Below are 15,784 nucleotides of genomic sequence, written 5' to 3'. Positions count from 1 at the left end.
CACACACATATATATATAGAGAGAGAGCATGTGATACTACATAACTGCAATTCAAAATTTTAATCAGTTTAGCTGCAAATCAAGATTGTTCTAGAAAATCCAGGTAGCTACAAACGGCTAGTGAATAGCTAATGGTAGCTAGGCTAGTCAACAATACGATTGTGTACGCTAAGCTTTCACACGGACTAGAAAGGTAGCGGCTGTATTTTATGAACGGACGTGACCTAATGAAGAGATGAAGAGCGAGATAGAACCGGCGTTCTCTCGATCACTGAATTGCGACAAACAATCGCCGATTGCCGTGGAAACAAAATGTCCATGGCGGGAAATCGGAGCTGATCCAGTTCCTCATCCGGACAAAGGTCCATTGGGGTCTGGACATCTCAGCATGGTTTGGTTTTAAAAGTATATGTATTTGTACAGCTTTGCATCTGACAGCATTATTGAGGAACTTGGATCGGATTAAACTCCACCCCTGGACTATTTTTTTTTCCATTTTAGATCAAAGGCTAGCTAGCTATGCATGATCGTTCAGATGCAGGTTTTACATAGTCAAATTTCAAGACAATTTATGACCAGTAACCCACACAAATACATTGTTAGCAACTGGATTTAACCGAGCCCTAAATTCAAGCTGAGTATCGCTAAACTTGCACTTTCCTGTAGCTAAAAAATAAAATCTGTTTACGGCTGTGGTACAATCCAAGAGATTCGCGCCAATTACAGAAAGCTGATTGGCTGCTGCATGTTGGTCTCACTTGTAGTCGTAATACAGCGATTTATATTTGGACTGGCGAAAGAAAAAATACGCCACCAAGGAAATTAACAAACAACATTCTAAAGTACATTCTAAGATCTAGAAGTTAAGAATTTAAGACTTTTTGAGGCCTAAATTTTGGATTTTTAAGGTTGTTTTTTTTTTTTTGGAAACACTGAATCAGTTTGTAATCAGAAATGTTATTTTCCTCTCTATGTTGAGGGAGAGCATGATAGAGTTTTAAAAGTCTACAACTTCCCTTGTGGTTGACGAACATGCAAAAGCGAAACTTTAGGGCAAAAAAATTGTCCTTTCCCATCGAAAAACTTATTGAAAATTGATCATACAATTTTTGCAGCAGAAGTTTGTGAACCATCAGCTCAATACATTTGATCCATCGGTATGTTGCTGAAATTAAGACATCCTGTATCCATGGTTATTAAGAAAGCTAGCAGGTTGAAACCCGAGTCTCAGACAAAAAGTGATGTGAGGTGATGTATGATGATTTGAGGTGAGGTGATGCGACGTGTGGTACCTTTAGCCTGCGCTGCGGAGCTGTGAGAGTACCCCAGCGAGAGCAGCGCCATCTCGATCAGCTGGTTAAAGAGCATGTCCTTTCTGACCAGCACGAATTCGGCGTGCTCTTCCCTGCTGTCGAAGTCGATCGGGTTCTCGTAGTGCTCGACGACACAGAACACGGGAAGCATGTTTCCTAGGAACCAAATCACACGCCACATCAAAGAACATCGTCCACCCTGAGCTTCCTGATATATATAGCATTTAAAGAATACACCATTTTGGGGAAATGATAACGTTTGCATTGGTCCAAAGTTACAGTCAACACTTTTTTAATATCTGCATTCCTTTCCACCAATCAGAATCCTGCTCTTCTATGGTATTAATAATAACAATAATAATAATATTAAACATCCCAAACGTATTAACAATATAATACTAAGCGACGCCAAAATAAACCGTTTTCCTGTATATCATACATTCCCGACTTCCCATAATGCTTTGCAGCACCTCTCTGCATATCCTACAGCCTGAAGGCTTACTAGTCTGTGTAAACAATCCTGTGCTATTAAGGAGAAAAAAGGATAAGTAAAAAAAAAAAAGGCGAATCCCTGTCCAAAGCCGTCATGTGTTCGGGTTTTACTCGGCAAATATCACTTAATGCCAGCCAGCTGAAACACTCCTCCGCTGAAATTTGGAGGAACTTGGGCTAATATTAAAGCAGCATATCATAATAAAGTTCCGTGAAGCCTGAAGCCTGACCCTCCCCGAGGATGCTAACGTCCTCTGGCAAACAATCAACGACCCGGTTAGCGCACCGATCCCCGGAGCAATGTGCTGAAGGGGGCATTTTAACAGATAAAGACCTAACAATAAAGAATGCTGTGTCGGTCCGTTTCGGGATCAATCCGGAGCTTTGTTTTTCCGGCCGCCGCATTACGGGCCACGCTAAATATTATTGGCGAGGGGGAGGAGGAACAATGCCTGGAACGACGACAAAGTTCGGGCGAACTCTTGTCCGACGTATTTTCTAAAAGAAAACGCGGACCTGAAAGTCTCGGTTACGTCTGTGAAGACTTTGCTGAGGGATCAAATCTGATTGGTCAGCAGCTCCGATCAAGCCACGTTTTTGTCTTGTTCACGTCGAGAGTTCGAATTGAGGGACTTTTGATTTGGTACTTGTTCTCTTTTGGATCCATGCAAATTTTCAATAGATCGGGCTGGACAGGATAAAGCCTGTGCCGTGAAAGGATTCTGACCATGCGAATCAGACGTGGTGTGAAATTGAAGACGGGAGAAATTTCTTGACGTTTTCTGAAATGTTAGCAACTGTTGCCTTGCGCTTCGGGAATTCTTTTTTGTCGAGCGGTGGGATCGCAGGTTGTAATAGAGCCGTGGTAATAAACGGAAGAAATCGCAGTTATTATAAATGCGGTGACACGTGGCCACGTACCTCTCTTGTGCGAGGTCTTGAGCAGGTGCGGAGAAGGTTTGAAGGCCACTCCGGAGAGTTTGGCGCCGGTGCTGCCCAGGCGCGAGCGCCCCTGAGGGCTGCCGTTCTGTTCCAGCCTCGCTATCTTGGCCGGGGGGCCCTTGTCGTTCAAACCCCCCACCAGTTCGAGCCGCTCGCAGTTCTCCTTCCCCAGGCACGCCTCGCTGAGATGGTCCATCATGACTCAGCTCCACTGCTCACGGTCACCTGTGGACAGAAGGGAACGTCAAGGCCGGATCGTTGCCGAGGGGGTCGACTCGATTAGCTCTTACACAGGCACATACGCGCTCGGGGAGGGATTCTGCAACCGGTAATCTTTTGTAAAAGGTTTTTGTAAAGATGCAAAATGTGTATCGAGCAATGTTTTTTATAATAGTTACTTCAATATGGAAAAGAAATGCCAAAGGTCACATACTATGGAGGGAAACCTTGATGTCACAGAACCACTCAGAAGCTTTAATGAACATCATATACACTCTTATTCCCAAAAAATTCAAACCTAATCCCAGACGCTTTTATATCACGTGTTATCGTGTCTGAATGATAATGAAGATCTATGCAAAGTTCCACTGCTCACTACAATGAGCTTCGTCACTGGTTCCTTCGCTGGTCCTAAATAACACCGAATATTTCAAATGAAAAAAAAAATATGCATGGACATGGACAATCAGATCGAAGCGAGATCAAAATCCGATCTAAATGATGCTTCAATCGTGTTTTTATCTACAGTATTAAAGCAAGAAGAAGAAAAAAACTAACATTGGATCTTCATATAAGGCAGCTTGCAGTTAGAAGATTTGTGCGAACCAAGAGATTCAGGACAGGACGTCGTCTCTGATCTATATATTATATAATGCATAAGAGCGTGCACGTGAAAGCCTTACACACGTGCACATTTCTACAATATACCTTTATAAAAAATAATATGTCTAATTTGATTTAAAAATAGATGATACATCTGTGAGTGCATCCGTGAATACAGACCTACACGAACAGATCTCTGCAGCTACAAACAATTCCACAATCGTTCCCTCGACACACACACACACACACACACACACACACACACACACACACACACACACACACACACACACACACTTTTCCTGGAGAAGAACTCTCTGATCCATGCTAACGTTTCGTGACTTCTCTGGTGCTTCTTGCTCTTTATCTTTTGGAGCATGTATTATGTATGACCATCCCATCCGTATCTGAATCCCATGCTGTGAGAGCAAACAAGCCAGGGTTTTCTTTCTTTCTTTCTATCTATCTTTCTTTCTTTTTTTTGTGCAAATGCATTCAGTTGCTGAGGACTCCACACCTCTGTGCTTCTCCAAGCACTGCGCAAAGCACCAGGAAGGAAACTAATATTACAGGATGGGTGATCGAGTGAGTACTCTTAGGACACATGAATGTCTTTACTGTCTCTCTCTTTCTTCACTCAGGAAGAGGTGAGCTCGTGCATTTGGTTTTTATAGACATTTTCAGAATGCAGAAAAAAAAAATGATGCACGAAGCCTCAACTTTTTTTTTTTTTTTTTTTTGCATTTCTTAAATTACCACAACACAGAATGTGGTTTTAATCAGAAATACGGACGTCTTTGAAGAAAGAAAACTTATCTTGCAATCATAAATAAAAAATAGTATAATAATAATAATAAAGCAAGATCTATAAACAAACATAGCCAAACATCTGACATAACCCCCTATACTGTATAAAAGCAATAAATTCCAGTGAGTTCATGTGGAATAAGGTTCATCTTATGTGCATGACTGCATGAATAACCTACTTTAGGGTTTAAAAAAAAAACAGTGCAAAAACCTGCACACTTGTGCAAATTGCATTAAAACACTGATGGCCTTCTGAGGTTTTGTTTTGAAGCATCCATGCATTTAATATCCAACATGATCATGCGTGCAATAATGCAAGATAATAAAGAAAAACTTGTTCTGAACTTTTCAGCACTAAGTTACATCATTTCTTTGCAGAAGTGCAAACACACACCTTTGAGGTGCGACTAAATTACAACATTAGATTTCAAAGCAATGTCATTTTGTTATCTTTGCACGCACACACACACACACACACACACACACACACACACACACATACAAACACACCTGGAAGTCAGAGTCACGTCCAAACTGAAACGCTCATCAAGGGATCGAAGTTTGGGGAGTCCGTGCAAAACTTTACACCCTTCCCTTCCGTCGCTCGTGCCAACCCGACAATTAACGACTCGAGCGGCCGTGCGCGAGCGCGTTAACGTGGGGCAAGGAGGAGGAGGAGGAGGAGGAGGAGGACAGGGGTAAAAAAAAAAATAAATAAATAATAATAATAATAATAATAATAGCAAAAAATAAGAAAATGAGAAGGAAGGATGAGCGGGACAGGGCGATGCACGGGTTATGGTGATGGGTTGCTCGTTAACGCGAGATAGCTGAGCGGCGCGAGCTCTGTGCGACTGACGACTTCACGCGAGTTTGAGCGGCTCCTGGTGTCGGTGCAGTCCGGGCTGGTGGCGAAGGAGCGACCGAGAGAGCGACCGCGGCGCCGGGAATGAGCGAGAAGGCGGAGGGAACGCGAAGGGCATGGCGACTCACGGATCCGCGAGCATGCTCGTAAACCGGGAGAGAGGAGAAGGAGCAGCAGCGGCGGCGGCGGCGGTGGTGGTGGTGGCGCGGAGAAAACGACGCGGAACAGCGGGCGGCGCTTCGCCTTTCCTCTCCTCTCTCTCGCTCGCTCTTCTCTCCTCTTGTCTTGTCTCTTTCCCTTCTTCTTCTTCTTCTTCTTCTCCTCCTCTCTCACTCTCTCTCTGCTCCAGTCCGGTTGCAAAGCGGCGGAAGCGGACAAAAAAACGGAGAGGCTTCTTCTTCTTTTTTTTTTTTTTCATCCGACGTGCGTGCGTGTGTGCGCGTGTATATAGATATATGTTGGAGTGCGCGCGCGCGCGTGCGCTCGGTTACACTTGCGATTCACTTTCCGGCGTCGAATGAAGGCGCGCTACAAACGCATGACAGCTTCTCTCTCTCTCTCTCTCTCTCTCTCTCTCTCTCCCCGTTAAAACCCTGAGTTGCATTGACTCATCACTCCCCCATTCGCTCGGTGCTGCACGCGCTGCTCGCCGTCTTCCTCCTCGTGGCAGAAAGAACATAAACCAAACACTACCCCCCCCCCCCAACCATAATAACCCACTCCCCTCCCCTGTCTGTCTCTCTCTCTCTCTCTCTCTCTCTCTCTCTCTCTCTCTCTCTCTCTGAAAACGGGCCGGTTTGAGGCGGGATTTTCGCAGCGCTGTGGCCGGAGGTAAGGCTTTTTACACGGGCGACGATTTGAGGGAAAAAAAAACAAAAGTGCAAAATCCAAAACTATAATGATGGGAAAGATGGATATTTTTTTCCTTCTCTCGGCTTTCCACGGCCCCGGTCGATTAGGGCCGGCGGCGTGCACGCGCCCAGATCCCGAACACCCCCCCCCCCCCCCCCCCCCCACCGAACGTGCACACGCGCGCTCTCGAGTGATAATTGGCTGGACCGCATTCGGATAGGACGTGCACAAAGTGGTGAGAGAGAGAGAGAGAGAGAGAGAGAGAGAGAAAGAAAGAGAGTTTGGGTTTTTTTCTTTCTTTCAGGTAAATATTAACTAATGAAGAAAAAATACCGCGTGAGGAATGCGCGTGCACAGCTGCTCAGGTTTTTTTTTTTATACCGACTGGAGCCCCTCACTTGCACACTGCCCCCCCCCCCCCCCCCCCCAAAAAAAAAGAAAGAAACCAATAAGCTAATGACCGATTGATTGCAGCAGCTGATGATTTTAATTTCGGTGCAGCCGCTTGTGTGCTGTTTACTTTTCATTCATATAAGTTGTTGACCGTGGCACGAGCCTGTCAGGACTTTATCTGCAAATCCAAGCAGATCATCAGAACCTTTTGCATGGGAACATTTCCTTATGCAAAAAAAACAGAGAGATACAGAGATAAGTGCAGAAGAAATATTTCTGAGATGACTGATAACATGAGATATACTTCAGCTGTAGGGTTGAGACCTTATTAATATTTAGGAATCATTGAAGGATACACATATGCATACATTTTTTTTTTCATTAATATTAATTTCAGAATGCTTTGGGCCTAAGAAGAGCATAGTGATATCTCAAGGCTGGATCTGAACGCCATTGCAAAGGACTTCAGGAAACATGGCACATCACACACACAAATTCTCCATCATGTTTTGTCCAATGCATTATTAAGTGTATTATACATGTTTATAAAATGGAATATCTAATCCATCTATTTTCATTTATAATCGAAAGAATTTCCAACCGGAAATGAGGATGCAAAACAGAGGAGCACACTCCATAAACCTCCTGCAAACTATAATACATTTACAAAACAATAAAAAATAAATAAATAAATATATAATAACAAACTAACAAACAATTTTCCCAAGACAGTTTTCTAACCCCCTATACACAAAGACTTTCATGTACACATTGCACATGATAATATACATCCTTAATGTCTTTCTCCATATTTGTGCTCCATTAAAAAAAATATATATTACATTCATTAATATCATCTCCATCAGAGTATGTTTGCCGCCTGGCTATTTGTGGAAAGTGTGTCAGAGTGTGTCGAGCGGCCGGAGTGATTCAGGCCTGTGATAAAAATCTTCAATGTTTTCAAAAAAAAAGAAAAAAAAAAACAGCAAAATCGAGCACTTCTGAGTTATTTGCAGCGCTAATACGCAACCTGGTGCAGCAGGAAACGTACGTTTGTATGCTACGCTGATATTCTGCAAAAGATGGTCAGTTTCTTATGAAATTGCAATCTGTAAACCGCAGCGCTGGTGTGAGGCGTGAAGCGCGATGCGATAAACACCAGCGTGATGTAACAATTCCGAGCCCTGTTTCTCTCTCTCTCTCTCTCTCTCTCTCTCTCTCTCTCTCTCTCTCCCTCTTTCTCTCTCATGCGTGACCTTTTTGCAGCTGAAAATAAGAGGCCTTTCCGGCGCTGACAAATCTGCACGAAGCTCACGCTGGCTCTCTGGGGATGCCAGAGCTCTTGTAAAAGACCGCCGCGTGGGTGGTGTAGCTGAACTAGCTCTGAGTTTGTGTGTGTGTGTGTGTGTGTGTGTGTGTGTGTGTGTGTGTGTAGCGACACCAACAACCCAACTAGGTGATAGTGTAAACAGTCAGAGCCAGTCAGGCTACCAGGCCACACTGAAAAAACAGGCCCACAGGAACACAAGCACAGGACCATAATTAGCAGCAGCCAACCTTCTTCTAAATCCTCAAATTTCCCATTTTATTTATTTATTTTTGTTCTAACTCTGCTCGACTTTATCCAGCTCCACTACCCAGTTTGTCTCAGCATCTTCAAGCGTTTTACTTTTTTTCTTTCCTTCTTTCTCCAAGCTGTCGCTTTGATTTGCTTGGACAGTCACTCGATGCGGTAACTGGATGTAAAGTCTCTGTAACGCTCCTGGAATTGTGTGCATTAAGCAGATTTTCTAGACACTATGTTTTTTTTTTTTTGCTTAACTAAATGCATGGGAGGAAAAAAAAAAAAAAAATGGATGCATAGGAGATCAATCATGTTCTTTAGTATTAAAGGATGATCTAATATTTGCTTGCTATATGTCTGGATTTCTACCCAAAGCCTTGTTTGGGTGGATAGTGGATTGTGTGGCATCTTTTGCATCATTTTCCCACTTTTTTTTGTATGACACAGACATCAAAGCAGCCCTTGAGTCGAAATCCAACAGAGCAATCAAAAATTAGGCAAAACATTTTTTTTTGCAGGGCCTTCCTTCCATTTTTGACACATACTGCCAGACGTGTTGTGTATTCATATAGCAGTGTCTCTCTGTGTATCGTACTGCCTTTAGAAAGCCCATGAGGAGATGTTAAGGGAGACGGCGGCCATGTTTGAAATGCACCACGGAGGCTTTAGCGTCCATCGTGGCCGTCTGAGAGCGAGACACTGCCAAGAGGGGCTTCGCTCTGCCAACAGGTGCTGACACTGCCAAGCACTCTGGCACTATCACACGTAAACACACACACACACACACACACACACACACACACACACACACACACACACACACACACACACCAGCAGTGCCCTCTCTGACATCCGGAAGGGCACAGAGCTTCAGTGATGATTCGATCGCAGACGATTCTCATTCAGAAGCGCTCGGTTATTTTTAAGCTTTTTACGAAAAGCAGCGACTTCAAAGAAGCGTCTGATCAAAAACGACTTTTTTCTAGAAAAATCGCAGGCTTTTATGTCGTCCTTCGTTTTCTGCACCTGCTATTGTTTGATATCCTGCACTGACATCACGAGAAATGAGCAGACTAGCGAAAGAAAACATAATCCTCAGTCAGTGTCCACCTAAAGTTTTGAAAGAAAAAAAAAAAAAGCACAAAAGAATCACAGGGAACACTTTTTTTTCCGTTTCCAGACCTGCTTCTCTCACCAACGCGCTCCCGTTCGCAAGGTGGCGTGGGCGTTGTTTTGTCTTGGTGTTCGCCAGTTCTGCGGCGGTAGCTGTGCATTAACGTGATTATTGAAGCTCGCGTTATAAATCAGGGCCAAGTGTATCTTGGCAGTTTGATAATGCAGCCAGCATGGGGTAGAGTCATCACTGCCCACTTCGCTCGCTCGGAGAGAGAGAGAGGGCTCGACGCACCCGCCTGACGAAGGGAATGGGATTTTAAAAAAAAAACAAATAAATAAATAAATAAATAAGCAAATAAAAAGCAGCTCATCACGCCGAAGGCATAAAAAAACCACCCGAATGGCGATTTATAACTGTGAAAATTCGAACGTGTTCTGTTTTCCCGGCGTCGCTTGAATCGTCTAAACTAAATGGCACACAGACGATCGGGAAATCGACGCGAAATCTTTGGTACATTCCTAGAAGGAAGTGTATGTTAGAGCAGGTCGTTGATTTGCTGTTTTTCTACCTCAAACCTGCTGAGATGGAAAATTTCAAAAACGTCGTTTTCAACCTGAAGAAATGAGTCATTGAAACGCAAAATATGCACAAAATACAGTATGTGTGATGCAGTTGCTTCTCTCTCGCTCTCTTTCTCTTTCTCTGTCTGTCTCTTTCTTTTAGATCTTTCTTTTCAGACACATTCCCCGGTGAAGCCTGTGATGAGATGTGCACTGTAAAAAATCCCCCTGTGGCTTTTTAAGGCCTAAACATGTGCCAGTGTGTATGTGTTTGTAAGTGTGTGTGGTGAGTAGATTAAGGCAGAGCACTGTCCCGAGGTCTGGCCACAGAGGTGATGCCTCCATACCTAAACATCTGAATCATTTGGATGACACGATTTCCCCCATGTGAAGCTCTTACAGTAGGCTGTGTAAACCATTTCAAAGCCTTCAGAAGAAGCCGAGGAGAAATCGAAGAGAGTGAGAGAGCGAGGCTCTTTCTCTACCTTATTCCTCCTGCCTTTTTTTGATCAAATTATGGAGCAAATTATTTAGAGAACGATCTGCGCTATCGAGGCCCTCGGAAATGACTTTGGTGTCACTGCTGTGGTCCGCTATCACATGCTCACATCATTAGGCCTGTAATTTCTGCCTCGTGGATCGCGACACATCTACAATTAATAGAGGAGAAAGAGACTGGGCCTGTTTGTGTGTGTGTGTGTGTGTGTGTGTGTGTGTGTGTGTGTGTGTGTGTGTGTGTGTGTGTGTGTGTGTGTGTGTGTGTGCAAACTCAGAGTTCGTCTTACAGGCCTCAGTGTTTTATCAACACTCTTTTGTCCCCCCCACTGATCAAAGCGACAACGATGTGAATTAGCCTCCATTACTAATCTGCATCTGTGCAAATCTGCCTTCGAGTGTGTGTGAGCGCGAGCGTGTGTGTGTGTGTGTGAGTGTTGTGTATGTATGTCGAAAAGCGAATATTGTTCTAAATTGTTTCTTTGGGAGACGTGGGTGGGTATTAACAACCTGATCTTTTTTTTTTTTTCAGCGTGCACATCCGTCACTCCTTTTCTTTCTGTCGCTTCACCAGAACAAAGGATCTGAGAAAGACCTACACAGATAGGATAACGACAAGCATGCAAAACAAAACAAAACAAACAACGCACAACTGTACGCGCAAGCCTAAATTTAGGTTACGAGGAGTTGAGGGTTCTGGTCGAGCCCGAGCGCGTGCTCTAAATTCTATTAGGGACGCTGCTGTGTGCCGCGATAACGTCGGCGTTCTGATTACGCACACTCGAGTCGGACCATGGCAAAATCGACATGACGCAGGGTTTTTTTTGGGTTTTTTTGACCGAGATGGTTCTGTGTAAATTAAAAAAAAAAGGGGGATGAGGATTTTCAAGAGGTGCAAAAATAAACCACAGACTGGAGACAAGTTCTGGCAAAGGCGTAAAGTTGGGAATCGTACGCCTGAAAAAAAAAAAAGAAAACTGCGCATGAAAACGCGCCTGGCTCTGTAATTGCCGGGTTTTTTTCCAGTTTTTTTTTTTGTTGCGTTTTTGACTCTGAGCCCAGGAATGCACAAACAATCCCTATTAAGACACCATTCATTATTATCTCTCCTTTTTCTCTCTCTCTCTCTCTCTCTCTCTCTCTCCCCAAACCTGTCATCATAACCGTCTGAACCGTTATTAAGTCTCATCTATATTAAGAAAATGTACGAGTGCAGTTTTGAGGACGGGGGGGAAAAAGAAGAAGTCGGGGGGGGGGGGAGTAAATAAACAGCCACAACAGTCGAAAAAGAAAGAGACAGGCACCTTACTGGCGACAGACTAATAAACACATGCGCTTGGCAGCTAAACAGGTATTTACTGAGCTCCGACCGCAAGTATAATTTCACTCTTTGCTGAGCTGTTATTTCACTACAGCGTTCATTATGTTGGCCGTGAATAGTTTTACCGCACATGTCGCTGGAGCCTTTCGCCAGCTCCCAACGCTCCGACCGACCGGCATCGCCCTTGCTGAAATCCTGAGTTCTTTTTCATCCCCGACGAAGTGTTCGCCGCCTGTCATTTGTCCAATGACAAAGCAAGTGTGACGGGACAGAAATAATTCATCTTTGATTATGCTCCGAGGTGCTTTTGCAACCCGCTGAAGCGACGTGCAGGTTAATTGGTCTCAGAGGGTCGGGGGGGGGGGGGGGGGGGGAATGTTGTTCCTCTCTCTCGTTTTCTCACACACACACACACACACACACACACACACACACACACATTCTCTTTCTTTTTTACCTCTGTCTTTCTCTTCTCCTTTTTTTTACACAAGCTGATCCTTCTCCAGGTCCCAGCTCTGAACAGGAATGTTCTAGCAAATAAAGTCAACCTTGTGCACACTGTCAGGATACACAGGACTTCCTGCAAATACTAGCAAGGCTTTGACATGCACTACTTTCACTTCACTTCAGAGTGACCTATATGTGCCCTATAAGCACGCACACACACACACACACACACACACACACACACACCCAGGAGGGCAATACAACAATATAACAATCAAGACAAATCAAATGCTCAACAATGCACATGCCAATCGAGTCAGGACTCTTGTCCTAAGATGGACTTCAGTTTATCAGAGGGTGAACAGGAACTCTCATGGACGTTTAGGGTAAAGACTAGAATTTTCAAAACGCGTTATTTAAGGCTGAATATCCACTCAAACATACAGGGGGGGAATGTCAGCGTTTTGACGAGCGACTTGCCGTGTCTATCTGCGTTCACACGCGGCCGGCTGTCGCGGCACCAATTACGGCGCGGTTGTCAAAACGGGGGGTTAAGTTGTAGCGATAAAAAGCTTTAACCTCGCAGATCGAGCCGAGCCACGCAGTTTCACATGAACAAACCGTAATAGAGAAGGGCTTGTAAGAGCAGTTGAGGGGAATTAACGTTCAGAATAAGAGGCTTTGATCTTAAACCCGCATTTACAAGAACTGGCAGTGAGAGTGACAGGAAAAGCTCTGTGGCTCTGTTCTGCGAAATAGTGACCAGATAAGCCACAATCATTACACAAGAGCGCTGTAGAAGAGAGAAAAATTAGTCTTCGGCGCAAACTTGAACTAAAAAAGAAAGGAAGACGTCTAGGCAGCGCAGTGAGCTGAAGCGCCGTGATGAGGTCAAACTTAAATTGACTTCAGGGCAGATTAGAAATTGATCTGGGCTCTATACCGATACATATACACACATTTGTTGTGATAGAGAAAAGAAGCCTGGGAGAATCCCTCACATGATTGTTGAAGCTTTTGTGGTCAAAGTTAGTGAATGAACTGGAAGAGACGTAAATGAAAAAAAAAAAAAGAAGAAAAAAGTAGGTCTGACTTGTGAGAAGCGCAGAAAGAGGTCATTACAGTCATTTCCAGTCCGACATCACTATCATGAGATCTCTTTTCACACATCTCACAATCCATAATCAAGTGAAACCAAGATTTTTTCTTTCTTTTTCTTTTTTTCCCCCTTCTTTGTTTTTTATTTTCTGTGTGTGTGTGTGTGTGTGCGTGTGTGTGTGTGTGTGTGTGTGTGTGTGTGTGTGTGTGTGTGTTTGAGCTATTTTGGAAAAAGAAATATCACATGGTTTTGATAGCTGAGCATTATTAAATCTAATTCGGAGTGAATAAAGACCTTGTTAACAAGCAGGACGGTGCATCAGGATGCTGACTGTCCCAAAAGTGCTTCAGGTTTGAGAGACTAAAATAGTCTGCTGTCTCTGTGCTGGGCTCAGGCTTTTAAATTACAAGATGTTCACCTTATTAAAAAAGAAATAAAAGAATGTGACTGTACACACACACACACACCCACCCCTATATAGATAGATAGATATATAGATATAGATATATAATTAATCAGACTTGTGTCATAACTGCGTTATAACCTATGAAAGTTTATGAGGTTTGTTTACTTCCAGCCTATTAAAATTGACCAGGCAAAAGTTTGAACATCTGTGCAAATTTCTAGGTTGGAATATATAAATATATAAATTCATATCACTGCTTTATAAATACTAATAGTAGCACTACCGCATCTCTCAGGCTTTGCGTAACCGTGTGCGCATAATAGTCTTTTATTTTATTTTTTTTGGAGCTCAGTGATGTTAAAAGGAAATGCAAACTGGTTCTGACAGAGTCCTCAATAATGCAGTAAGCCATATTTTATGAACCAGATGGTGCAAAAAGGCGGTGTGAAAGAGAAGGAAAGAAAAAGGAAAAGAAGAAAGAACCCGGTACCTTAGTCAGCGATCCCCGTTGAGCCGCGCGTTTCCCATCCAAAGTTGAGGAAGATCTCGAGCACTTGGTGAGAGACCTGGAGAGATCCGGAGTAGCAGGAGGTTCTGAGGTTGTGAGGGACACACTCGGACACACACTCACTCGTAGACACTAAGCGCAGAGAGACAGAGACAGAGAGATAGACGGAGAGAGAGAGAGAAAGGGAGAGAGAGAGGAAGAGTCGGGAGCGCACGGCGCGGAGAGAGCGCACGGCGAGGCCGGGATGGAGCTGTGAGGAGGAGAAGAAGGAGGACGGGCCGTGTGAGCAAAGAGAGAGAGAGAGAGATGGGGAGAGAGAGAGAGTGAGAGGAGGAGGAGGTGTTGGTGCTGGATGAGGGAGGCAGGTAAACGGTTCCGCCCCTCTTCGCCTCTCTGATGATTCGCCAGCCGAGTTTGGGGCTCGCACTCTCTCTCTCTCTCTCTCTCTCTCTCTCTCTCTCTCTCTCCCAGGCCGATCTTCTCTTCTCTTCTCTTCTCTCCACTCGTCTGCTCCGTTTTTCTCTCCAGGGAAAAACCTGCAATCACACCTCTGCTTTTCCTTTTCTCCCTCTCCTCTCTTTTTTTTGCATCTTTACACACTCCACGTTTAAATGTCAGAAAAATAAAGCCGCAAAAAAAAAAAAAAAAAAAAAAAGAAAGAAATGTTTGCAACTGTCCCATATGGACACGAGAGAGAAAAAAAACCCACTTTTTTTTATTTTCACACGAATCACAGATGTGTTTCACGAGTTGCAAGTTTACTTACTGAAGCAGGTAAATGTGATGTATGAATATAAAACACATTTTTTCGTCTTCTTGGGTATGGAGTAATAGGTGTGCAATATGAACTTTATACCTGAGAATAAAATGGAAATATGAAAAAATAATGCAATTGAATTTTTTCCGCATTTTATTTAATTTTTTTTATTATTATTATTAATTGCATTGGTGTCGTTGTGTATTGTTGAGTTTTTTTTTGCTAAATGCATGCATTGCATATTTTCTTCAAAACTAAAACCTTACTGGTGGAGTTTATTCTCTTATATAATTAGTAAAGAAATTGTTAGTCTTAAAAGCATATTCTAAAGAATTTGTTTATATTTTTGATGCCAAAAAAAAATAAATCTAAATCTAAATATGTGCACCAGCTCCTACGTTAGACTCTTAGCAAGAGTGTCTGATCTAAAGTGGTCTGAGTCCGGTGTATTAAGGATTAGAATTTGTTTGCTGCAGTGTTTGGTGAAGCTCCAACTCATAACCGCGCGCCGGAGCTGCAGCAGGACTTTGAAACCACAATGTTCTGACTCTTAGGTGAATAAAGTACTGGAGAGAAATGCTTCTAATTATCCAGGCTGCACCTGAAGGATTTGAGATGAATGCATCTCAAAGCTTGAAATGATAAATGCGCAATGCAAAAAAAAAAAAAAAAGAAGAAAAGTAATAATAAAAAAAACATAAAGAATTTAGTGTTGGACTGGCAGGGGATTTTTTTTTATCCATTTGCATTTATTTCTACAGTGCATAATTTATTTGCATTCTCCAATTTACACATAAAACCCATTATTTTTCATGTCAAATTCTTGTCTTTCCTCTTGTATAGCATTTATTTGCATTGCGCATGGAACACTGGTATTTTCCTCCATCTCAAAAAAAAAAAAAAAAAAAAAAAGCGGAACAAGCGCGTGCCGGTGTGATCTGTGAGAAATTCTGCCCTGCACAAACATTTCCTCTGTGCTAAATATTTCTCATTTTCCGCCATCATGCATCACGTTTTAATCTTT

The 15,784-nt window shown here is 43.2% G+C and overlaps 1 protein-coding gene across 12 annotated transcripts in view; it reads right to left on the bottom strand.

Annotated features, from left to right (window-relative positions):
- The window catches only part of satb1b (SATB homeobox 1b), a 56,222-nt gene extending 41,749 nt beyond the window's left edge, over window positions 1-14,473 (bottom strand). For 2 of the 12 annotated variants that reach the window (XM_083529489.1, XM_083529492.1), the window contains exons 1-3: window positions 13,986-14,472; window positions 2,727-2,972; window positions 1,293-1,469 (exon numbers count right to left, since the gene is read on the bottom strand). In XM_083529489.1, coding sequence (XP_083385615.1) covers window positions 1,293-1,469; window positions 2,727-2,946 — 397 coding nt within the window. In that variant the 5' untranslated portion in view covers window positions 2,947-2,972; window positions 13,986-14,472. Of the gene's footprint in view, window positions 1-1,292; window positions 1,470-2,726; window positions 2,973-4,886; window positions 6,194-13,985 lie in introns of those variants that run through there. The other 10 variants (XM_083529498.1, XM_083529490.1, XM_083529499.1 and 7 more) reach the window with 7 other exon arrangements.
- Between the last annotated feature and the right edge of the window lie 1,311 nt (window positions 14,474-15,784).

This window comes from Silurus aristotelis (genome assembly GCF_946808225.1).
Source record: "Silurus aristotelis genome assembly, chromosome: 25".
In the NCBI taxonomy this organism is placed as follows: Eukaryota; Metazoa; Chordata; class Actinopteri; order Siluriformes; family Siluridae; genus Silurus; species Silurus aristotelis.
This window is presented reverse-complemented; position numbering and strand designations above follow the sequence as displayed.